Source organism: Montipora foliosa, chromosome 2 (genome assembly GCF_036669935.1).
Source record: "Montipora foliosa isolate CH-2021 chromosome 2, ASM3666993v2, whole genome shotgun sequence".
NCBI lineage: Eukaryota > Metazoa > Cnidaria > Anthozoa > Scleractinia > Acroporidae > Montipora > Montipora foliosa.
Window position 1 is genome coordinate 57285925 of NC_090870.1, and position 26377 is coordinate 57312301.

At 38.2% G+C, this 26377-nt stretch overlaps 2 protein-coding genes across 4 annotated transcripts in view; both read right to left on the reverse strand.

Moving 5' to 3' along the window:
- Nucleotides 1–830: 830 nt before the first annotated feature.
- Nucleotides 831–7758, reverse strand: LOC137991006 (neuropeptide receptor 22-like). 2 transcript variants are annotated; one of them, XM_068836135.1, is made up of 4 exons: nt 6952–7758; nt 5678–6013; nt 4248–4557; nt 831–1451 (listed from the first exon to the last, which is right to left on the reverse strand). In XM_068836135.1, exons 2-4 carry the CDS (start codon nt 5989–5991, stop codon nt 1134–1136), a joined length of 942 nt encoding a protein of 313 aa, XP_068692236.1. In that variant the 5' UTR covers nt 5992–6013; nt 6952–7758; the 3' UTR covers nt 831–1133. The 2 variants fall into 2 exon arrangements, with proteins under 2 accessions (XP_068692236.1, XP_068692237.1); XM_068836136.1 differs by lacking the exon at nt 6952–7758 and adding an exon at nt 6281–6299.
- Nucleotides 7759–14582: 6824 nt separating this feature from the next.
- The window catches only part of LOC137991007 (QRFP-like peptide receptor), a 16727-nt gene continuing 4932 nt past the window's right edge, over nt 14583–26377 (reverse strand). The window contains exons 1-4 of one of the 2 annotated variants that reach the window (XM_068836138.1): nt 20555–20860; nt 19263–19598; nt 17833–18142; nt 14583–15576 (exon numbers count right to left, since the gene is read on the reverse strand). In XM_068836138.1, coding sequence (XP_068692239.1) covers nt 15262–15576; nt 17833–18142; nt 19263–19576 — 939 coding nt within the window. In that variant the 5' untranslated portion in view covers nt 19577–19598; nt 20555–20860 and the 3' untranslated portion in view covers nt 14583–15261. Of the gene's footprint in view, nt 15577–17832; nt 18143–19262; nt 19599–20554; nt 20861–26377 lie in introns of those variants that run through there. The other variant, XM_068836137.1, reaches the window with a different exon arrangement.

A 26377-nucleotide genomic window follows, 5' to 3' on the forward strand; every position in this document is an offset into this window, starting at 1 on the left:
CCGAATGATGATAATAATGATGTTTACTTTTTTTAAGAAAGCCTAAAAATTATTTAGGCGAACGGACGATAAGAATTGCGGGGCTGTATTCTACGATTCATCTTGTTTTTGATACGGGTTGTGAGGCCCTGCGCTTAAGGACGGTGCCTACTAATTCAAAGGTACTTTTGCGCGGTTTACTCAATATGCGGGAAATGCAGATCTTAACAAGTGTTATTGAAATCCAAAAAGAAAAGTGGGGGTAACCACACATTTTTCAAAGATAATTAATCAACAATATTTGTAAAAAAGCTTTAGAATACAAAGCAATGTATGGCGTTCTTTTCCAAATTCAAGCTTAATTATCTCTGAAAAATGCGAGGTTACCCGCAATTTTCTTTTTGGATACCAAGAGCACTTGTCATATAAACTCGGGTTTCCATAATAGTAGGAAATTTAATATTTAATATAAAGCTCTAAAATACAAAGCAATGTTCTTTCTCAAATTGAAGCTCAATTATCTCTAAAGAATCCATGGTTACCCCAATTTTCTTTTTGGGTACCAAGAGTACTTACTAACATCTACTTTCTCCGCATAAATTTAAGCCGCGCAAAAATATCCCTACATTAGTAAGCACTACCGATAGGAAATCCGAGAGTCTGGAGATGCGCAGAACGTATGCGCAATAACAATAGTAGGCACCGTCCTTAACTAAACTTAAAATTTAGAACACTCCTTTTCCACCAGACGCTTGTGAATCTTCTTGGCTGGCTTTGAACGGTCCTGCCGGATTTCCGTTCCTAAAGGGGCTAGTTATGACACCTTATTTTATGGTCGTTTCGTAGAAAACTTTAGTTGATCACGAGAATAGTAATGTGGAATTAATTTACTGATAAAATTATCGTTACATCACAATCAAGATGATTCTGAGCAGAAACGACCTTTATCCAGGCGATTTGCCAGAAATTGAAAAACGTCGGGCCGATTTTTTTCAAGATTGCCTAAATGCAATCCGTTTCAATCTTGTCCATTTGTGTCCATCCATGCTTCTCTTTTCTTTTGCTGTATTTCTTTTATGTTGTTCAACAGTTTTGAGTGGTTATTGCAATGTTTCATTCTATTTTTTGGGCATCTTGGGTGTCATGAAATTACATCATTTTGCGTGACATCGCCGCCCCCTTAACACCCTTAACCTCGTTGCAAATTTCATCGTAGAACATTTACATCGGAAGAGCTTCGCTACGTGCTGTCGAAACCGCGAACTGGTGAAACTATACACGACTGGATTGATGCTGGAGTTAAACATGGCCAGTAAAATGGTAATCTTGTGGTCTACGCTGTGTACCATTTGATTTGGTGAAGACTGAGCCAACAAGTACATCACGAGAACTGGTATCCAGCAAATGACGTAGATTACACTAACAGCAATGACTGTGACAGTAGCCCTCTTTCTTGAAATTGTTGCTTTTTGCTGCAAAGGATAAATTAAAAGACTTGGTCAGGAATTGTAGGGAAAATAGAACGGTTTTTCAATTGCGTGTAAAACTCATAGTCGCGACAGGTTGCTAAAGTGTCTTTAAAATGCACCATTAATTTTCGCGCGATTTTATATATTGGGTACTTTTCCTCACTTGGAGTAAATCACGCAATGATCCTCATGTGCGTCGATATCTTGCCCTCTGATTATTTCAGGGGCACCCAACGAATCTGTTCCTCACATTATCTGTTCCCCAGAGGAATCTTGCTGGCTGGCAAAAATACTGAGGTGTTTCGATGAGCTGGCTGGGAAATTTATTATTGATAGTCGTTTTGCCTGGGAATTACTGACTTTTTCTAGCATTTCAACCCGAAGCTGGCCGTAGAAACTCTGAAGACTGAGGACGACTTAAAAAAAAAAAAAGAAAAAAAAAAAAAAAAAAAAGACCCTTCCCTCTCCCAGAGAGTAGTCACAAACATACGACGGCTGGTCAGAGTGATTTCGCTTGCGGAAAAAACCTGTTTTGTCCCGGTTTTGTCGCTTTTGTTCGGTCGTTTTGGATCGAGGGATTTAAAAGCGCGCGGAATTCCTGGCTGGGAAATAAATTTGATCAGCTGGCTGGGAAACCAACCAATTTTATCTAGCTGGCTGGGAAATTTCTTGAGTGTCTTGCTAGGAAAAAGGAACAGATAATGTTTTCCCAGCAACACTGAAAAACACCTGAAAATGCCTTATTAAGATTTATTTTCATTAAGTGGGGTATAATAATACATTTTACAACAAATTGGTCGTTGGGTGCCCCTGTTATTTCACTCGAAAAGAGACAAGGCTTTCCGAAAAAAAAAACCCAGTGGAAGGGTTTAAACTGTTCCTCCTTATCATTTTACATAGAAGAAGAAGCTCATATTGTTGGGTCAAGTGATAGTGACATAGTGAAAATTAATGGAAGGGTTATAAAATAAGTAAACCCTTTTCTGGCTTAGTGATACGTCGGTCAATGATGCCGTCCATGGCTGAAAGATTGTTCTAAAAATTTCACTTTTGCCCTCGAAGATTCATACTATATAGATTTAGCCAAGCCTAAAAGCGGAGCACCCGGGTTATTTATAGCTATTTATCTCATTTGCGTTCGGTTGAAAACATGGGTCCTCAAAGACCTATGAAACGAATTAACTTTTCTGGACTTAATTATTTATAGCAGAGTCTCTTAGAATATCCCATTTTATCAACGCGAAAAAGACACGGGGTACGACCACGAAGTAGTTCGTGGCATTAAAAATCATGGCTCGTGCGCAAATGTTTATCTGTACTTTGTGAGTGCATGCCGGTTAAAATTTTGGGAATTAGCAAACGATATGAAGACGAAGCCGTCAACACTTTCTTTAAAAATCAAAATAGACCGGTGTCTGACAGATTTAACTATTTATTTATATACATGATTATTTTTTCTCGCTAAGAAAACCCTGAAATTTTAAGGTTGGGTCGTTGACCTAGTTTTTGAGAAAAAGTCCTTTGAAATATCTAGTTTTCAGTCCCCCCTCCAGGAGCTCTGTCACTATATTTAGCATTTTCCCCTGATTTGCATTTATTTGTTAGGTAATATTACATTTTACATCAATTGCAGTGCAAAAAAAAAAGGAGAGACATCCTGTTGCTTTAATTTCACAGATTTCAAAATCTTGATCTTTTTCTTCGCAAAACTGTAGTAAGCCACCTTAAAATGTAATTGACTAATTGCTGTTGTCCCCGCCAAGCAATTAAAAACCACCTATTTGAATTTTTAAGGATCTAAATTTGGCCAGAAGATGATAAATGACAAATCCGAGAGTAATAAGAAAATTGCTTTCTTAGAAAAAGAATTTTACATGGAAGGCATTTTACATGTTTTCGGCATAAGATGAAAGCTCCTTGCTTGTCTTAGGTTTTTAAAGTACTTAATAAAACTTTCGGTTCAGAATGCAACAATTTGGGGAACGGCGGCCTGCTTAAGTTACAAACCTACTCTTCCAAAATAATACGTTACTAATAAGGTAAGAAAAAGAATAGTTTAAAAAGGAGTGTTGTACAAAACTACGGAAATTTCATGGATCTGGAGTATATCCCACAATCGATCATATACTGAATTTCAGGCTAATTTCAGTAATCAGCTACTTTTATGACGCAGCTGTGTTTTGCATATTGCCACTGACGACGTGCAATACGTCAATATGCATTTTGAATAGTCTTTCACCATATTCATAATATATGCTTTACAATTGTAATTTAATTTTTTGCTTTTTTTAATGAAAAGGACGTTTTCCCACTTTTAGCTTTCATATACGCCTCTTCAATTCAGTCTTGGCGCAAGTATAAAGAGATTCAATTTAGCTTTTTTGCATAATATTGACTGTGCAAGAAGTAGTTGTTTAATGTTGCTTTGTATTTAATACTTATAGCAAAGTGTATCATCAGTCGAATCGAGAAAAGGTCACCCTTAAAAAAATATATATGCACTACCCTAGACTATGAGAAGTGTTTTATTTTTCTTTTGGACAATAAAACAGGTTGCCTGCGTAACTGACGGGATATTTTATCGCTGGATGTCTTAAACACGCGCGGGCAAAGAGACGGTTGGCTGTGAGTGGGTCTCTAGTAGCAAGGTACGAGTGGTTTTTCATTTGCTGCATCCTTCCCGGAATCGACGCTTCGCAGGTGCTCGCCTCGCGGGCTAGAGAACGGGTAAAACAATCTCCAAAGAATTAGCGTCGCCTGCCCCCTTTCCTTTCCTTATTGTATAGCTTTAACACTAACCACTGACGCAGACTGTCGCGCTGGCGTTGTTTTAAACCACAGCTGGTAAGCAACTCTTGAATAAAGATAACTCATTATGCTGATGGGAATAATTCCCGCCACTGCACTCCACCCCAGGCTATACACGATAGGAAGGATCGCAACTGGCCAACGCTCGCCACATGTCTTCAGATCATCTCTGAACGTCACGGCCACAAAAAGAGGAGCATTCCAAAGGCAGCCTGTGAGCCAGCAGCCAGAAATGATGAGCTTCAGTTTGGTTTTGGTGAGTTTGGAGCGACTAGTCACAGGCTGAAGAACCGCATGGTATCTTCCGTGACGTAGTAGGAAGGAAATGGAAAAATCAAAATAGATATGATCAATATAACATCTTGCCTTACTCGAACAGAAGTTTAAAAACAACTAATTACATTCGTTTGAGTACGCCGATCACTTTAATTTCCTCTCACTTGATATTGAGCCGTCCAAAAAGTATCAGTTATGTCTCAGATATTCTCATTTCTGATTAACAGTTGTACGTTGGATTCATGTACTACAATAAACTCGAGATTACGGTTTAAATTATAATTAAAAGACCCCTAGACCTTTTTGCAGATACGGTGGCCATTTTGATTTCAATTGTTTCGAAAGACATTATGGGATGCTCAGGGGGCAAATTAATATATATTTGCCCTCTGGGCATCCCATGTTAGCTATTTGAAACAATAGAAATTAAAATGGCCGCCGTATCTGCAAAGAGGTCTCATAGACCTCAAAGGAGTTTCGAAAAAAAAAAAGGATTATGTTGAAAAATGAGCATTCGCAGGTAATTTGTAACAATAAAACGAAAACCTTTGGGCTGGTAGAGCCGATGAAGGAAGTCCTCGAAGAATGGACTTTCTGCTCTTACGCGTAATCTCTGTACCCACAAGGTAATTGCACTAATTCGGAACTGGCAAGAAGATTAAGTGAATCGAGGAAAGACAGTTTCCCTTTTAACTGAGTTAGTTGATCTGCTTGTAAAATAATAGGCAGTTTAAGAAACGACGACGGCTACGACTACGACAACGCCTTAAAACAATAATATCATTGGTTAAAAGAGCATAAATAATCGTGCAGGGATTTTATGAAGTATGTTTGCGGTCCTCTGCATAACGACGACGTGAAATCACCAAATTTGAGGTTTTCACGTACACGACAACGTAAGCATGCAACAGAGAATCTTTCATTTTGTCTTTTCACTCTGATAAGTTATATTTTCAAGTGAAGTTTTCGTCGACCGTCGCCGTCATAGATCTTAAAGTCCCTAATACCTTCCTGGTGGAAACACGATAGTAACTCTCTCCTTTGGATGTTAGCTATTGTGGCTGAAAACTTTTAGTAAACGTACAAAGGAAAGACATATCGTTGTCTGAGTACCTCACATTTCTCGATTATGTAATCAGACTCACCTTTCCACTGAAATTGCAACCAGGTTACATACTGACACAAGCGCTGCAGTCCATGCCAAAGTTCCTCCAGTTATAAACTTGCATAAGAGTTTGCCTGTTGTTCCAGGGATATGCTCATACATTGGCCCAATAACAAACTGTATGGCGACAAATATCGCTACCACCATGTCAGCAATGGCTAAGTTAAGCACGAGTCGGTTCATTGCAGTTCTCATTGACTTGTTTAAAAAGAAAACTAGGATCACCAAAGTGTTTCCGACGAGGTCCAACAGGACCATGAAGGAGAAAGCTATGCTGAGACCAATGTACTGCATTGATAAAGTCACGATTGTGGGACTGAAAAGAATTGTAAGTGAAAAAAATGTTGCCACATGATTTCGAAAGTTACTTTGAATTTAACTCAAAAGCTATGCTTTTTTGACCGGTACCGGACACAAAATTAACCACCCGGTTTCTAAGACTGGTTGTAGATACTGTAAGCTTGGTCTCACTTTTTGATTAGCGCTCATGTCACGGTTATAAGTCCTCAACCTGGAAACGCGCAGATGACCTTCTCTCAAGGCGATGATATTTGATTAAAATCAGGGCACCACAACCACAAACCTTTTTATCTTTCACCTTTCCCCTTTAAGGTCGTGATAACGTGTTAAAATTGTTATACCACCTTGCTTAAATTGGAAAAAAAATTCAAAATGGTTAATTTTTCAGTCGATGATGTTTCGCTCGCTTATCTTTTATGATACCAGTGTTTTTTGGCAGATTCGCAAATAACCTTTTTTATTCTGATTTTATTAGCATATCCTCATATGCTTATTCATGTGCAACTCCTGCATTGTATTTGATGAGTCATCCTATGGAAGTCAACACCGCATATAAAATGCTTAGTTGAATATCATGTGGGCGATGGGCTGCAGTCATTAATTCTTAACAATTTGTGACACGTTTAGTCTTGTTGCCAGTAAGACTCATTTAAAATTTACAGTTTATTAAGGTAAGTAACTTCCTGACGCAACAACTTCTTGGCAACAACAAACCAAATCGACAGCACCAATGTGGAAGAAGAAAATTTGGCTTGGAATATGAACACAAATTCTATGACGGCTAAAATGAACACAAAACTACTATTAATTGGCAAGTGCACTCCTAACAGCTGCACGGACAACCACACGATCATTGACAGAAACTGATTATGAGCCAGAAAGAAGCACTGAGTCGAACTAAATAATAAAATCGGAAATGATGGTGTCCATAGAACTGACGTTGAAAGAACTTACTTGGGTCTCCGGGATGTGGAATCACTTCATGTCTTGCTGGAATGAACTGCCACAGTGGAGTTTACAGTACAGGAAATAAATACTGGTCATGGATTCTCAATCGATTGTAGAGCGTGAAAAGTTGACATCCAGTTGTAGGTGGAATCGATCGTTTCCTGATGAATGCTAAATATCTGAATTTCTACTTTTTCTTAATGAATGTAAGGCGCTTCTAGAGTATTCTTTCCCTACGGTAAAAGATCATGGCATTTATTTTTGTTTTCTTTCCGGCCGTCTCATTTTGATTCGATTTCTTTGCTTGGAGGAAACTCACCTGGTTTAAAAATTAGTATCTTTTGTTTCAACGGATAAGTTATAAAATGAATATAACAAGGACTGTGAAATCTCAACTACTTAGTTTAAAATGGCCAGATTACTTCGCTGCGTAAATTAAAAAAACAATGTTCTTCAGCAGGTTCTTGTTAGCGATGAATCGAGTATGCTAGCTTTTTGGTCAGCATTATATTAAAATGCTATCTGAAAGAAACAGAGCTATATGTAGTGAACCTGATAAGCTGCAAATGCAAAATAAACAATGGCAGCTGAAAAAAGAGACGAAAATCCGAAATCAAGTTTGCATTAAAGTGCCCAGTTTTTATTGACGTTTTTTTGCACCATCAGTATCACAGACCTGTCTGAGTGTTATCGCCAATTACCTTACGGGTCACAGATATTGTAACTCGGATGCGTTTTTATTCTGCAAACCTGTTTAAATACTCCTATTCTGTTCTATTCTCATTCAAATGTGTTGGCACGATCTCGCAGAGGTCCACTGAATTCGATCTGAAAAACGTCGGGCAGCAAAATTCTCCCCCACCACTATTTAACAGCTTCATGTTTTTAAAAAAAAATAGAATTTGAAATTTAGGTTTGAGCGACAAAAAACGACATATCTTCGGCTTACGTGCAGCAGTTATGACTACGACGACTCGAGGGTAAAATATAAATTGGGTTGGTGAAGCATTCTATTGTGCGCCTGCACATGTCTTTTCATAGGCGTTTGAATTGAATTAATGTCGGGTGTTTCGTGATTTTCCATTACTTCGGATAGTGTTGGTTTCCTCATATCAGGTGTTGTCTGTTCCCAGATTCAATTGCAGCTATTTGTTTATTTTCTGTGTATGCCTTAGTCCTTCATGCCCGTGATGCAAGGTGAAAATAACTTTAATCAGATAACATCTTTTATTAAAAACTGGATCATTGGATAATGCAATTCGAGAGTTTTAATTGGCTAAGCCATCATGGGTTATGAGCTATTATACCATGATCTACAAACACGGCAATCATATGCGTGAGTTTTTGGGCCTTTTTATTTTTATTGTAGTCTAGTTTCCTATATTTTGGGGGCGTTTTCAATAAAACAATTATTCCACTCGCGCTTGTTGAATAGGACATGATTATAGCCAACTCGGCGCTACGCGCTTCGTTGGCTATCCATCATCTCATATCCAACGCGCGCTCATGGAATAATTGTTAAATGGCACGGGTAAGAAAACAAGAAATGGAAACGAATTTCAGTTTTGATAAGGCTGTTGCTTGGCAACGAGTGAAAGGACAATTGAAAGATGAGAGTCCCAGGCAGGATTGGAACCCACCACCTCCGTATTACAGGTCGGTTGCTCTACTCAGCGAGATATGAGAATGCCTGGGAACCCTGATTGTTTATCTTGGTTCGTGATTAGACAAATTGCCCCAGTGATCAGCGGGCTGGAGAAAGTCACGTGTAAATGCTACCACAATTGGTAGAATTGCATTATGTAATTTGAGGCGCATAATATGATGATCACGCTGGGATTCGAACCGAAGATCGACAACACATTAACGTAGCACGCCTTCGTCTTAAACCACGTTGTCAGCTGAAGTACTTGAGATTCTTTGCTATTTGATTGAAACCGCACCCATCATAGACATCATAGCGCCAATTAAATGAAGTACGCAACTGTGATTTCGTTATTTTGAAACGGAGGGGTGGGAAGCAAGTAAGTTAGATCCTTTATTTAAACAAGATGAAAATAAAAGCATTACATGCTTGACCAATGAGGAATCGTTTGTGACTAGCTAACACCTAAGTAACCTACAAGTAGATGTGGATGAAATACATCAAATGAATAAATCAGGCTAAAAGTAAAGAATGACAATGCAAAATGTACTTTCATAATTCAAGATAATTTAAGATTAAAAATTGGACGTCTTCTTCGCTACCAATTATACGAGTGAACTAGTAAATCTGAATTCTTTAAATGTGGCATCAGATTGCACCTTTCTGAGACAAAGTTCCATAACATACGCTTCTATAACGAATATAATTTTTCAAAAAAAAAATGTGTGGAAAATCGTGGAACAACGGCCTTTTTATGTCCTCTTAAGTTATAAGGACTATTGCGCCATAAATGACTGAAGGGGGTAGTTTCTAAAGAAACTGTGGTGCTGCGTCTGTGGGGAAGTAGTATTACAAAAATTTGGTTTTATCAACGGAGTTGATAATGTAAATTGACCATCGTACAGAGATGCTAAAAGCTGACGTTTCGAGCGTTAGCCCTTCTCCGAGTCAATTAAGTTTCGAACATAACCGCGTTTACAAGAGCAACAAAGGTTGCTATCTATAAAAGAATTTGGTTTTATCAACGGAGTTGATAATGTAAATTGGGGCTAACGCTCGAAAGGACTAGGGCTAACGCTTGAAACGAGCGAAAGAGCGAAGGGCTAACGCTCGAAACGTCAGCTTTTAGAATCTCTGTACGGTGGTCAATTTGGATTATCAACCCCGTTGATAAAACCAAATTTTTGTAATATTGCGCCATAAAGCTAATTAAAATATGAAATCATTGAGGGTACATTATCGCTAACTGTGTTGTAAAATAGTTTAACAAAACTCCATAACCACTTCTGATAATGTATGCCGTGGTAAACTAAAAATTAGCCTTCCTACACGACAGTGTAGTCCATGTTATTAGAGTTTCTCCAGATAAAGATGCTATACGTCACAGAAGGGAGGATTACCTTAAAATTTAGGTCTAGAAGAGATTTTTTTTATTTAGAAGAGAGCACCTTTTCAATAAGTTCAATTTAGACACAAAGTTGTTCTTTAATTTCATAAGATGTTTGTAGCAGCCTTGCGTGACATACCCATGCAGCGTTAACGTTACCAGTGGTAATCAAAGGGCATGGACCAGTGAAGGATCCCCGGTGCAACAACATTACTTCTCATTTTGAAGGGTGCGGTGTTAACGAGTTATTGATGTATTATTTAATAAGCTCGTCCAGTGCATTGTTTATTAGGTTTTTTATACATACTTCATCAACAGTTGATCCAATGCAGTAAACCGTGGTATCCTCAGCATAAAGGTAGAGATTGCCTGATTTAACAGCATCCGGCATGTGACTGGTGCACAAAATGAACAGACATGGACCTAACACATATCCCTGTGGGATGCCGCAAGTCACATTTAGCTCTTCCGACTGAGTAGAATTCACAACCGTAACCTGTGTCCGTTGATTCAGATAGTCTGTAAGCCAAGAAAGAAGGCTACCCTCGATTCCAAATTTGATCTTCAATTTTTGCAAAAGGATCTATGAGAGACCACGAAATTATTATCAACAGCTTGTCTCCAACTTTCTGTAAGATTGTCAAGAAATAACTGGGTCGAGCGCTCCTTGCGGTAGACCCATTGCCTCTCCGTCAGTAGTTCGCATTCCGTAACACGCCTGAACACATTGTCAGATATACACGATTGCGAGATTTTACTAGGAGAAGACCAAATAAGATAAGTATTATTGATTGGGAGTGTTTTATTTGTTAAAAATGCATCTGTTGCTTGTCGTAAATAAACCTGAGCCAGATAAAAATGTGTTCCAAATAAATGAAGAACGAAAAATAAAGAAAAAACATGAGTACAAAGTGGACAAATACTGCACACAGAACAGCTTTTTGATTTAAATTTCATTTTTACTGCCAGCATCACTTCAAGGTTTCATTCCTGTGAGCTGTTTAACGCCTGCCCAAACCACAAAAAAAAAAAAAGAAAAAAAAAAAAAAAGATGCGTTAAAACACATTAAAACACTTTTGGGTGGCAAAACAGTTTCCTGTTTGGTCACTTCGTTTTGTGTGGTAAAAACGTCATGGAGTTCGAACATCTTTTATTATCATCTTGGGGGAAGATTTGAAACGCATCAAGCATTTGGAGCGTTTGGACAGATGCATGAAATATGTTTGACTGGCGCGCATGCGTATCTAGTCTGCGAGTTTGTTCCCATGGAAAACGCCAGAAGAAGAAGCTTTAGTTCATCAAATTAAGAAAGGCCAACAGAAGCGAAAAGAAAAGAAAACTAGTAAAAAGAGATGGAGTGGTGAGGGAACGGACCATCTTTCTGATCACTTTTCATGTTATTAGCAGATGAGAGAATCACCACTTCCCGAACGATGGGATCGTTAAATTATTCCCTCGAGTTTTTTCTTGTTGAACTCATTCCTCATAGTATGAAACAGGACTACGATAGCTGAACATGATCATACTTCATTCCGTCGTGTTCATATTTCGACCAAACATGGTCTGCGATGTTTAATGAGGCAGGGACGGTCTTTTTACAGGCCACATTCGGTTTCAGGTTGAAGCCCACAGGTGCTTTACCCACCGGAAAACTACGACTAACCACCTTAAAATAGTGCTTGCTCAGTAGAAATGACTCAAGGTAGAGAGCGGTATCACTGATCATCAAGACCCATGTACATTGTTCCTGATAAGCATTACCCTTAACCCACATCCTCCCGATCAAGGTAAGGTGGTGTTTAGGCTTGTCGGAAAAGTTCGTGTCCTTTATCATGACGTGCGAGTGACTCATTATGTTGCAATGGTGAAAAGAGAAGGAGAAATTTCACTCTAATTTGTTTTAATTTGTTTTTGTCAACAGCGAGTACAATGAGCTTTAAAAGTTTAAAACATGGATAACTCGACAACTGAATAAAAAAAATAGGTCCGCAATACGAACATGTGTGGCTTACGAAATTGAGCTGCTTTGATGGGGGAGGTTACAAATTAAGAGGATCTGTTTTGTCATTGAGTTTCTATTAGTAGAGCTAATATCTGATTACGGTTAGTTTTCAATATTGTTCCTCTCAATCAATAAAATAAGATAATTGACATACATCCGTCCTGAAATGCTTATTTTCAAGATGAGGGTTTATGGAGGTGTCATTTTGACAACAGAGGTTGCGCATGTAACCTGAGGATTTAAGGAACTGAAAAAATGTCAGCATCATGTCCTATGGTGGGCTGATAGATTCAGACATGATTTTGTTTACGTAACCAAGTGGAATTGAGTTCTGAGTTTGTCCAGGGCAAGTGTTGTGAAATCAACTCCAGGGAAGCATTTCGTATGAATGTTTTTGGCATTTTGTGTAACAGCGCAAGAGCAAAAAACTTTGCAGTAGGGTTGGTGCATACAGGAAATGATGTAACCTTTGCTAGAAGCCACATTGGGAGCTTGATTTGGTTTGAATGTAGGACTAATTTTTGACAATACATGCATGTAAAGTATCATAATGCTAAATTTTCAATAAAGAAACACAGAAAAATTTAGTTGATGTAAGTGGCTATTGGGTTGCAAGTGGAAGAATTTGGGAAAAAAAGATAGACGCATAACAACATCTGAACACAAGCAATATTTTAATAAATCATATGTTGAGTAGTGCTTATTAACATTGCTAATAATTTTTAACCCAATAAGATTAACAATTTTACCAGCAACCTGGAGATTTTAAGAAAAAGTTCAACAGAATTCAATGTACAGGGAAGTTCATGATGGTATCGTATGACTTTAAATACCAGAATCTTTGAAGTTTTCTTATTATGGACCTTGTAATTTTATGTCAGCGTGTTTACCAAGTTCAAGCCATGTGGAAACATGAAATGAATAGATGAACTTGACATCATGCAAAGTGCTAATCTACTGTACAAAAAGGTGCAAAACAAACATTGCGAGCAAGTGTAGTACACAAATTGGGTAAACCAAAACACTACTTCATTCCATATTTTGTATTGTCCAACAACTTGTTTCAATGTTGGTAAATAAAAGACATTCATGTAAAGCATCATTATTGAAACGCAGCAAAGCATCTTTTGTTTTAAGGAAATTGTAATGAGAGCCGATTCTTGATCGGTATTGTTCAACAGAGATTCCCATGTTACTTACTTCTGACGAAATCGTGGGCTAGCAGACTCTTGTCAACTGTGTGTGGATGATTCGTCCAATTCGATTCAACAAAAACATTGAGCAAGCACAGGAGAGTCTCTTTTGCTTTCAAGTAACTTCAGAGCCTTTCAAATACTTTCAGAAACTTTCAGATATTCAAGCAGGTCTGCTGAGCAGATTGAAGCCGTTAAATGTTGGCTTGCGAGAGTCAATAATGACTCGTAAGTTTTCATGTGACGCAACCTGTACCAAAGGTCCAGACCGTGAATTGAAATGTTGCCCTGTGAGAGCACAACTCCTCGCTGTAATCTGAACTTAGAAGACAAGCCGACTGTAGGAAAGCCGGCGTGTAAAATCCAAGCAGCAAAGAAAAACGAATAACTAGATAAAAAACGATCTTCGACAACGCGCTGTGTTACACCCACAAAATGACCGCTTTCTGAAGCTTCGACGATAGTAAACCACGTGACAGCCACTCTGTTCACCGTGACAAATCCAGGAATAAATATCTTGGGCCATGGCATTGAGTGGTTTACACTTCGTGTAAGCCACACAAAAAGGAGAGGCCCGTTGAAAAAAGTGAGAAAATATGTGGCGTAATTAAAAAATTACTTATAAGTTTGGAGTGCTACAAATTCCCTTAAACTTGTGGGTGTCATACAAACAAAATCCCTCGGCCATTGGATGTATTTATTCCATTACCCGACTATTACCCGAGTATCACGGGACTGATTAAGGGACTAGGTGTCGGACTAGGTTTAATAGGCTGATGCACATGCGTCCTGGTGATCGATGGTACTGCTCTTATGAGTCACGCCCATTGAACGAGTGCTATTTGGAGAGGTTAGTTGTCCTATGTCCTGTGGCCTGTGACTTGTTAAAAAAAACCTGATGGCAGTGCTTTATGTCGTTTGGCCATTCAGTTAAAGATTATTGAAAACAAAAAACATGTGTTATCCCAAGAAATGTTCGTTTGGAATAAGCTTGTATAATTCGTCTTAAAGGTACTTTTCATTTTTATTCATTGTTCGAGCTTCACGAAGAGTTCGGAGACCGGCCATGATCAGAGATTGATTAATCGCCTGTGCAAATTAAGTTTCGCTTTCAGTTTATTTTGCCAAAATTCTCAGTATTATCAATGGAAATATCATAATACGCTATTAAAAACATTTAGTGGCGAGGAAGCTCATAAAGAAACCAGAAGGCGTATTTGATGTGAGCTCCTCAAAAATGAGATTAAACAATAACCTAAAACTTAGAAACTATGAAATGAAAAAGAAGGCTTTATTGGAACATATATTTAAGTATGTTTATCACGAGCAATCCACTTTTTATATTGTCATATAAACTCGGGTTTCCATAATAGTAAGAAATTTAATATTTAATATAAAGCTCTAAAATACAAAGCAATGTATGGCGTTCTTTCTCAAACTGAAGCTCAATTATCTCTAAAGAATCCATGGTTACCCCAATTTTCTTTTTGGATACCAAGAGTACTTACTAATATCTACTTTCTCTGCATAGTTTTAAACCTCGCAAAAATATCCCTGCATTAGTAAGCATCACCGAGAGGAAATCCGAGTATCTGGAGATGCACAGAACGTATGCGCAATAACAATAGTAGGCACCGTCCTTAACTAAACTTAAAATTTAGAACACTCCTTTTCCACCAGACGCTTGTGAATCTTCTTGGCTGGCTTTGAACGGTCCTGCCGGGTTTCCGTTCTTAAAGGGGCTATGTCACCTTATTTTATGGTCGTTTCGTGGAAAACTTTAGTTGATCACGAGAATAGCAATGTGGAATTCCTTTACTGATAAAATTATCGTTACATCACAATCAAGATGATTCTGAGCAGAAACGACCTTTATCCACGCGATTTGCCAGAAATTGAAAAAGGTCGGGCCGATTTTTTTTAAGATTGCCCAAATACAATCCGTTTCAATCTTGTCCATTTGTGTCCATCCATGCTTCTCTTTTCTTTTGCTGTATTTCGTTTATGTTGTTCAACAGCTTTAAGTGGTTATTGCTATGTTTCATTCTACTTTTTGGGCATCTTGGGTGTCATGAAATTACTGTGACGTCATTTTGCGTGACATAGCCCCCTTAGCACCCTTAACCTCGTCGCAAATTTCATCGTAGAACATTCACATCGGAAGAGCTTCGCTACGTGCTGTCGAAACCGCGAACTGGTGAAACTATACACGACTGGATTAATGCTGGAGTTAAACATGGCCAGTAAAATGGTAATCTTGTGGTCTACGCTGTATACCATTTGATTTGGTAAAGACTGAGCCAACAAGTACATCACGAGAACTGGTATCCAGCAAATGACGTAGATTACACTAACAGCAATGACTGTGACAGTAGCCCTCTTTCTTGAAATTGTTGCTTTTTGCTGCAAAGGATAAATTAAAAGATTTGGTCAGGAATTGTAGGGAAAATAGAGCGGTTTTTCAATTGCGTTTAAAACTCATAGTCGCGACAGGTTGCTAAAGTGTCTTTAAAATCCACCATTAATTTTCGCGCGATTTTATTGGCTACTTTTCCTCACTTGGAGTAAATCACGCAATGATCCTCATGTGCGTCGATATCTTGCCCTGTGATTATTTCACTCGAAAAGAAACAAGGCTTTCCCAAAAAAAAAAAAAAAAAACCCAGTGGAAAGGTTTAAACTATTCATCCTTATCATTTTACATGGAAGAAAGAACTCATTTTGTAGGGTCAAGTGATAGTGACATAGAGGACTCATCGAAGTCGCCATCAGATCAACCGGCTGGCTTTTTTACGAGCGCGTTTTGCGCGATATGAACATGAATGGAAGGTTTATAAAATAAGTAAACCCTTTTCTGGCTTAGTGATACGTCGGCCAATGATGCCGTCCATGCTGAGAGATTGTCCTAAAAATTTCACATTTGCCCTCGAAGATTCATACTATATAGATTTAGCCAAGCCTAAAAGCGGAGCACCCGGGTTATTTATAGCTATTTATCTCATTTGCATGCGTTCGGTTGAAAACATGGGTCCTTAAAGACCTATGAAACAAATTAACTTTTCTGGACTTAATTATTTATAGCAGAGTGGCTTAGAATATCTCATTTTATCAACGCGAAAAAGACGACCACGAAGTAGTTCGTGGCATTAAAAATCATGGCTCGTGCGCAAATGTTTATCTGTACTTTGTGAGTACATGTCGGTTAAAATTTTTGGAATTAGTAAACGACATGAAGACGAAGCCGTCAACACTTTCTTTAAAAATCAAAATAGACCGGTGTCTGACAAATTTAACTATTTATTTATATACATGATTGTTTTTTCTCGCTAAGGAAACTCTGAAATTTTAAGGTTGGGTCGTTCACCTAGTTTTTGAGAAAAAGGCCTTTGGAATATCTAGTTTTCAGTCCCCCCTCCAGGAGCTCTATCACTGTATTTAGCATTTCCCGCTGATTTCCATTTATATGTTAGGCAAAATTACATTTTACATCAAATGCAGTGAAAAACACTTAAGGAGAGTGAGACATCCTGTTGCTTTAATTTCACAGATTTCAAAATCTTGATCTTTTTCTTCGCAAAACTGTAGTAAGCCACCTTAAAATGTAATTGAATAATTGCTGTTGTCCCCGCCAAGCAATTAAAAACCACCTATTTGAATTTTTAAGGATATAAATTTGGCCTGAAGATGATAAATGACAATTCCGAGAGTAATAAGAAAATTGATTTCTTAGAAAAAGAATTTTACATCGAAGGCATTTTACATGTTTTCGGCATAAGATGAAAGCTCCTTGCTTGTCTCAGTTTTTTAAAGTACTTAATAAAACTTTCGGTTCAGAATGCAATAATTCTTCTAAAATAATACGTTACTAATAAGGTAAGAAAAAGAATAGTTTAAAAAGGAGTGTAGTACAAAACTACGGAAATTTCAGGGATCTGGGTTTTTGATTTCATAGAGTGCCTTAATGCGTATATCCCACAATCGATCATATACTGAATTTCAGGCTAATTTCAGTAATCAGCTACTTTTATGACGCAGCTGTGTTTTGCATACTGCCACTGACGAAGTGCAATACATCAATATGCATTTTGAATATTCACCATATTCATAATATATGCTTTGCAATTGTAATTTATTTTTTTGCTTTTTTTAATGAAAAGGACGTTTTCGCACTTTTGGCTTTCATATACGCTTCTTCTATTCAGTCTTGGCGCAAGTATAAAGAGATTTTTCAATTTAGCTTACTTGCATACTATTGACTGTGCAAGAAAAAGTTATTCAATGTTCCTTTGTATTTTATACGTATAGCACAATGTATCATCAATCGAATCGAGAAAAGGTCACCCTTAAAAATATATATGCATACCCTAGACTATGAGAAGTGTTTTATTTTTCCGTTTAGACAATAAAACAGGTTGCCTGCGTAACTGACGGGATATTTTATCGTTGGATTTCTTAAACAGGCGCAGGCAAATAGATGGTTGGCTGTGAGTGGGCCTCCAGTAGCAAGATACGAGTGGTTTTTCATTTGTGGCATCCTTCCCGGCATAGACGCTTCGCAGATGCTCGCCTCGCAGGCTAGCGGAACGGGTAAAACAATCTCTAAAGAATTAACGTCTCCTGCCCCCGTTCCTGTCGTTATTGTATAGCTTTAACACTAACCACTGACGCGGATTGTCGCGCTGGCGTTGTTTCAAACCACAGCTGGTAAACAACTCTTGAATAAAGATAACTCATTATGCCGATGGGAATAATTCCCGCCACTGCACTCCACCCCAGGCTATAAGCAATAGGAAGGATCGCATCTGGCCAACGCTCGCCACATGTCCCCAGATCATCTCTGAACGTCACGGCCACAAAAAGAGGAGCATTCCAAAGGCAGCCTGTGAGCCAGCAACCAGAAATGATGAGCTTCAGTTTGGTTTTGGTGAGTTTGGAGCGACTAGTCAGAGGCTGAAGAACCGCATGGTATCTTCCGTGACGTAGTAGGAAGGAAATGGAAAAATCAAAATAGATATGATCAATATAACATCTTGCCTTACTCGAACAGAAGTTTAAAAACAACTAATTACATTCTTTTGAGTACGCCGATCACTTTAATTTCCTCTCACTTGATATTGACCTGTCCAAAAAGTATCAGTTATGTCTCAGATATTCTCATTTCTGATTAACAGTTGCACGTTGGATTCATGTACTACAATAAACTCGAGATTACGGTTTAAATTATAATTAAAAGACCCCTAGACCTTTTTGCAGATACAAGGGCCATTTTGATTTCAATTGTTTCGAAAAACATTATGGGATGCTCAGGGGGCAAATTAATATATATTTGCCCCCTGGGCATCCCATACTAGCTATTTGAAACAATAGAAATCAAAATGGTCGCCGTATCTGCAAAGAGGTCTCATAGACCTCAAAGGAGTTTCGAAAAAAAAAAAGGATTATGTTGAAAAATGAGCATTCGCAGGTAATTTGTAACAATAAAACGAAAACCTTTGGGCTGGTAGAGCCGATGAAGGAAGTCCTCGAAGAATGGACTTTCTGCTCTTACGCGTAATCTGTGTACCCACAAGGTAACTGCACTAATTCGGAACTGGCAAGAAGATTAAGTGAATCGAGGAAAGACAGTTTCCCTCTTAACTGAGTTAGTTGATCTGCTTGTAAAATAATAGGCAGTTTGAGAAACGACGACGGCTAGGACTACGACAATTTCACAAAACAATAATATCATTGGTTAAAAGAGCATAAATAATCGTGCACGGATTGTATCAAGTATGCTTGCGGTCCTCTGCATAACTACGACGTGAAATCACCAAATTTGAGGTTTTCACGTGCACGACAACGTAAGCATGCAGCAGAGCATCTTTCATTTTCTCTTTTCACTCTGATAAGCTATATTTTCAAGTGACGTTTTCGTCGACCGTCGCCGTCATAGATCTTAAAGTCCCTAATACCTTCCTGGTGGAAACACGATAGTAACACTCTCCTTTGGATGTTACCTATTGCGGGTGAAAAGGTTCAGTAAACGTACAAAGGAAAGATATATCGTTGTCTGAGTACCACACATTTCTCGATTATGTAATCAGACTCACCTTTCCACTGAAATTGCAACCAGGTTACATACTGACACAAGCGCTGCAGTCCATGTCAAAGTTCCCCCAGTTATAAACTTGCATAAGAGTTTGCCTGTTGTTCCAGGGATATGCTCATACATTGGCCCAATAACAAACTGTATGGCGACGAATATCGCTACCATCATATCAGCAATGGCTAAATTAAGCACGAGTCGGTTCATTGCAGTTCTCATTGACTTGTTTAAAAAGAAAACTAGGATCACCAATGTGTTTCCGACGAGGGCCAACAGGACCATGAAGGAGAAAGCTATGCTGAGACCAATGTACTGCATTGATAAAGTCACGATTGTGGGACTGAAAAGAATTGTAAGTGAAAAAAAAGTTGCCACATGATTTCGAAAGTTACTTTGAATTCAACACAAAAGCTATGCTTTTTTGACCGGTACCGGACACAAAATTAACCACCCGGGTTCTAAGACTGGTTGTAGATACTGTAAGCTTGGTCTCATTTTTTGATTAGCGCTCATGTCACGGTTATAAGTCCTCAACCTGGAAACGCGGAGAAGACCTTCTCTTAAGGCGATGATATTTGATTAAAATCAGGGCACTAAGTCACGAGCACAAACCTTTTTATCTTTCACCTTTCCCCTTTAAGGTCGTGATAACGTGTTAAAATTGTTATACCACCTTGCTTAAATTGGAAAAAAAATTCAAAATGGTTAATTTTTCAGTCGATGATGTTTCGCTCGCTTATCTTTTATGATATCATTGTTTTTGGGCAAATTCGCAAATAACCCTTTTTATTCTGATTTTATTAGCATATCCTCATATGCTTATTCATGTGCAACTCCTGCATTGTATTTGATGAGTCATCCTATGGAAGTCAACACCGCATATAAAATGGTTAGTTGATTATCATGTGGGCGATATGCTGCAGTCATTAATTCTCAACAATTTGTCACACCTTTAGTCTTGTTGCCAGTAAGACTCATTTAAAATTTACAGCTTATACGTATCAAGTAAGTAACTTCCTGAAGCAACAAATCAATAACTTCTTGGCAACAACAAGCCAAATCGACAGCACCAATGTAGAAGAAGAAAATTTGGCTTGGACAATGAACACAAAATCTATGACGGCTAAAATGAACACAAAACTACTATTAATTGGCAAGTGCACTCCTAACAGCTGCATGGACAACCACACGATCATTGACAGAAACTGATTATGAGCAAGAAAGAAGCACTGAATCGAAATAAATAATAAAAACGGAGACCATGGTGTCCATAGAACTGACATTGACAGAACTTACTCAGTTGGGTCTCCGGGATGTGAAATCACCTCATGTCTTGCTGCTGGAATGAACTGCCACAATGGATTGATGCATGCGAGATATGCAATGATACAGAGATTGTCTCTTGTTTACAGTACAGGAAATAAATACTTTTCCATATTCGACCGATATTGGGATTCTCAAAATTTGAAAGCACGCGGCTGGCCGTGAAAAGAGTCAATCTGAGCCGAAAACAACTAGGTATTTGAAGAGAGTGGTGCCTTGGAAACTGTGAAAAAATATATTGGTCATGGATTCTCAGTCGATTGTAGAGCGTGAAAGGTTGACATCCAATTGTAGGTGGAATCGATCTTTTCCTGATGAATAATACTAAATATCTGAATTGCTACTTTTTCTTAATGAATGCGCATGCGTAAGACGCTTCTATCCTAATCTTTCCCCACGGTAACAATCTCGTTCCCAGAGTCTTCGTTCCCCTTGACCAGCCGGTCGGGTTACGAGAAACTCTGGGATAATCCGTTTGGATAAAGTTTTTGATTGGTTGAAAGTCTGAGCATGAGCAATCGATTTCGGTCTCGAGGTGAGTGCCGCGAGGGGTTTCACAGAGCACTGTATGATTGTTAATGATTGTTTGGATTGGTTTGTTGATTAGTTTGGAGCCAAAGCAAAGAGTGAGAACCTATTAAATCTAATGGAATGGAATTGTCTCTCACTGAGTAATTATGTCTTTAAAATGTATTCATACCGACTCTTCAAATTGCTGTATATTATTGTAATTAAAATGAATCCATAAGATCTTCTCGTATAGTTACTTACGTACATGTGAGTGTCCTGGAAAGGTGCGAGAACCTTTAGCAGATGAGTTTTTGGGTAGAGAAAGAGTTACTGATGCAAAGAGAACTCGTTTGGCTTGTGACAGTGCTGTTGAACGCTTTGAAAATATCGTGGAAGGCCCGTCTCTCTGGCATGCAAAGCAATCCTTTCGGTAGGTTGAAAATTTTAATCGCGTTTCATTTGGTTTCATTACACTGCACTGTTCTCAACCTCCATTGGAAGAAGAGGTCAGATCAGATATAGAGAATCAAATCGATGAAATGAGATGTACATCTCACATCCAATGGAACTTGTCCTACATTTTAGGTACTTAGAAAAACTGGAAACTTCAGTTGTTGACTTTGTTATGCAAATACTTAGCTTAACGTTTATGATGAAATAAAAAAAACTCTGTAATATAAAGCTTGACCATCCTCTAGAGCCTATTTCTTGTAGCACTTAAAAGTCAGTTACAAAAATGACACCTTTCTCTTGAGTAATTAAGTACATCTTTCTGAAGTACATGTACCTTAACATACCACTACATAAGGAGTTTTTTTTCCGTAATTGCTCAGCCCAAAGTATTAATTACAGTGGCGGTTATTATTTGCTTATTGAAGCCACAGTGGTCAAGTGTTTGAGACTTAAAAGGTTGGTTGACTGTATGAGTTCTGGCCCCAGTTGTTTAAAGGGTGGATAGTGCTATCCACTGGATAAATCACTATCTACTGGATAACTCAATTGGTTTTGGTAGTGTTTATCTGCTGGATAGTGATTTATCTGGCCCCATTTGTTTTAAAGGTGGATAACGCTATCTACCGGACAAATGACTAGACACTGGAAAGTGCAGTTGGTTCCGCTATTACTTATCCACTGGATAGTGATTTATCCGGCTGATACCGCTATCCATCATTTGAACAACTGGAGCCTGGTGGGTAGTGCTATCCACTTTTTGAACAACTGAGGCCAGATCCTTATCCAACCTCTCTTCTCTGCCTCCTTTGTCGTTGAGGACAAAGGAGGCAGAGAAAAGAGACCCTGGGACCGAGGTTGGTCTTGATCATCTCTCAGTTTTCTCGAACTTTAATCCATGTTGCTTTTTATATGTACCCGCATACGTCGCATACAACTTAATACTGACAAATGTTTGATAGACTTTGTAAAAAAGTCTGTGATTGGTTAGCATCCCATTTAATGGAAGGGACAAAGTTTTTACTGCTTAACCCATTGACACCTCAAACGCCCTAGGATGACCCCAGTTGACGAATAGAATCTCCCTGGCATTAGACAGAGTAAAATCTGTCAAGTCTCACTCCCAGGGGTCAATGGGTTAAAGGAGATCAGTGATACCCCTTGTTACTCTACAGAAAACAGAGCTAAGTGCTGCCATCAATGAACTACCTGGCTCATTTAGTTTCATTGTCTAGACACAGACTTTATGCTTTTACAGTGTGTTTGGGAGCAACTTTACAGCAGCCTATATTTCCGATAAATTTTAACAATTTTGTGAAACAAAAGGAGAAGGTAGCATTGCAGACTGTGCAGTATTTCTAGTCACTTGAGAACGTATTCCACACATCCCCTAAATTTAAATTTTGTCAGTTGACGGTTAAGTTGTCAGTAAATTATACTGTCTATTTTGAAGTCAGACTGACTTCTTCATGTTGGTATGTACAGTTGTCAACAGTTTCTAATGTAATTTATTTTTTATGCCAACAAAAGAAATGTTTAAGTTCAAGGTTTGTAGACAAGTATCCATTCCTGTTTGGAGTGTTAAAATCAACAGTCTTAGGCTTTTTTGCATTGCTAGTCAGAGTTGAAGAGAAAAGTACCATTTCAAAACTTGTATGGTGCTGGCCACCCTACGGAAAGCCTTTGGCAGTGAGGAAAGGATGACATTATTTGGGGGGTAAGATGGGAAATGAACATTCTCTGGATAATATACAATGTATATATAATATTGTTACATCCAATCTGTCAAGTTTGATGGTTCAAAAGAAGTACTGACCTCCGCTTATCTGTAAAAATGGAATATAAAGTGCATTAAGGATGACTAGTCTTAACCTCATGAAGAACTTTTGGCTTTTGCAGTTTTTATTTTGCTTGATACATATTTTTATTGACCTTTCGGTGTGCATCTCTCTGCTCTCCCAAAGGAATTTGACAACGTTACTTAAACGATTATGTGAATTAAACAGTTTTAAGTGGGGATGTTCATATGCTGAGAGAGACCAACGATTATGAACAACAGCTTTTCATTATTGTTGACAATGAGGTTCTTCTGGAAGTAAGTTCATACAAACAGAGTCTTTCTGCTCTGTCTGGGGTACATTACATGGTTAACCTAGAGTATCTAAGAAAGCCAACATGTCTGCACTGAGTTTCTTGAGAGTATGTATTTAGCATTCGTCAAAAAAAAAATGCCTTGTATAGAAAGGGTGTCTGTACTCTTTTAGCTTAACGTTAACAGCCTCTTATTACATGTATTAACAGTTGCACCACCACAGGAGCTTGAACTAACCTACATGCAGGGGTTTTATTAGAAGCTGAGACCTGGGTACTAGCACCCGTCTACACTGAGTACAGTACCCACCATTGCTCAAAGGAGGTCTCAAGATCAAAAGCCAGACTATATATAGGGGTGCCCTCTCACTCTGTCACAAGGTCCCTTCTACTTTAAAACTTAATGGAAACCCTGACAATTAAACACACCTGAGTCCATTTCTTGATTTGTCGCACAACAGGTGAGAAATAGAACAGAACGTGACCATGTCAGGCAATTAACTCATACCATGTCAAACCATGTTATGTTATTTAGTCATTTGTACTATTACTAATGTGGTCATTTAAATTGTCACACTGGAAAGTTTTCACAGGGCTGCCAGAAAGGACATTCACCTGTACCAGCTGTTAACCCTGAGCTCACATTGGGAAGGAAATGAAAACTAGAATCAGTTTTTGATATATTGCAGGTGAAAATTTAATGACAGCCCTGTTTAATGCTGTTTTTTTGGGTGTGTGCTTTGAATTAGTTCCAGATCAGGAAATTTTTTTTTGTTGGGATAGAAGTGATGTAAGCAAAATGGACAGTGATATTTTAATTACAAAAATTGTTTTTGTGTAACACTTTTCATTTATTTAATTTCACTCACTTTAAGATCTACACCATCCCCTCAAGAGAATTTCTTTTGCATGTTAGTTTGTACTTACAAGCTGTTTTCATTTCTCGGGATTTATCTCATTCGCTAAATAGTTTGGCTGATTTTTTCATTCTGCATAGATTTTTCGAAATCATTCGTGTTTTTAGGCATTTAAGTTTCAGAAATTTGTATTTGTTCTGCAACATTAATTATCTCAGTGAAATTTTACAGAGTTGTTTTTGTGATTATGGCTTGTATGTAGTGCCTTACATGTATGTATGTACAATGTATATATATTTCCTAAATTTGGAAAGCACATTATATGTTCATGGAAGAATAATTTTCAAAAAATCAACAAGTCTATCCAACTAGAAGTATACATCTCTATTCAAGAATTCTCATTACTTGGTGGAGAACAGTCACTTTCTGTGTATACAAAACAATGAAAAGCAGCAAAATGATACTTCCCTCAAGACGTCTACTTCTTTAGAACAGCAAGGAAACTCTTACCCAAAGAACTCATCTTCTTTTGAAAAGAATCCTAAACCTTCTTTGGTAACGAATAATCTAACGTGAAAGATCCTTCAACGAAGACATAGTTTTATGATTAAAAGAATGATTTATTCTTTTGGAAAGAATCTCGTGTTAGAGTCTGGTGCTTCGCTCTCTTTCATCTTCCACAATACAAAACAAAGACAGTCTTTTAACATTTGAAACTAATCCCGGATCAGTGCATTCAGCAGCGACACAATCTGCTTTACATTTCCACGTTACACATATTCTAATCGGAAATCCCAGGCAACACTTGACAACACAGCCCGTTGGTAACATATTCAGCACAGATTTTTGTCCACACATATTGCTCCAACACGTCATATTGTTCCTTTTTCAGTTCTAGGTTGGGATATCCTAATTTTGCTAAAGAAAATTGCATGCCATTGCCATCGTGAAACAAATCCTCCACTCTCTTCGCCATTTTGGCGTTACGCCTACGCCTGCGCAATGGTGTTCATGACAAGAATCTTGTCATTCGAAAACGGATTATCCCAGAGTCTCTCGTAACCCGACCCGCTGGTCAAGGGGAACGAAGACTCTGGGAACGAGATTGCCACGGTAAATGATGGCTTATATTTTTGTTTTCTTTCCGGCCGTCTCATTTCGATTTGATTTCTTTGATTGGAGGAAACTCGCCTAATGCATCTGGTTAAAAATTATTATCTTTTGTTTCAACGAATAAGTTATAAAATAAATATAACAAGGACTGTGAAATCTCAACTACTCAGTACAATCAAAGTGCCACTGTCGTTACTCGTGGATATGAAAGTTACCGCGATTGTTTAAAATTGGCAGGCTGAAGTTTTCTTTATGCATTAGCATTGATAGTTGGATAATTGTGTAACAGCACGGTGGGCTCTCATGCAACTAGATACCCAAAATACTGCATGTATGTAAGGTAATCCCCTTTGCTGGAATTCAACCCTGTGAAATAAGTATACCATTTCTCCAACAGGCATAAGATTACTCTTTAACACATCCTCTATAAAGAGCTCTACCATGTGTTCAAAGTTCGTTGCACAGATGACAGGGTAATTTTGAATAAGGTCTGATTTTTGTTGCCAGGTCATATAATGTTAATGTCATCAGATTTAGCAAGTAGAGCAGATCCATTCAGTAATATCAACACTTTTTGCGCCAGTTATACATTCCTCCAACAAACCTTGTGAATATTTAACAATTATTCCATGAGCGCACGTTGGATATGAGATGGTAAATAGCGAACGAGATGCGTAGCGCCGAGTTGGCTATAACCAGTCTCATATCCAACAAGCGCGAATGGAATAATTGTTTTATTAAATTCCTTTAAACTCCAAAAGTTTAGAATGTACGA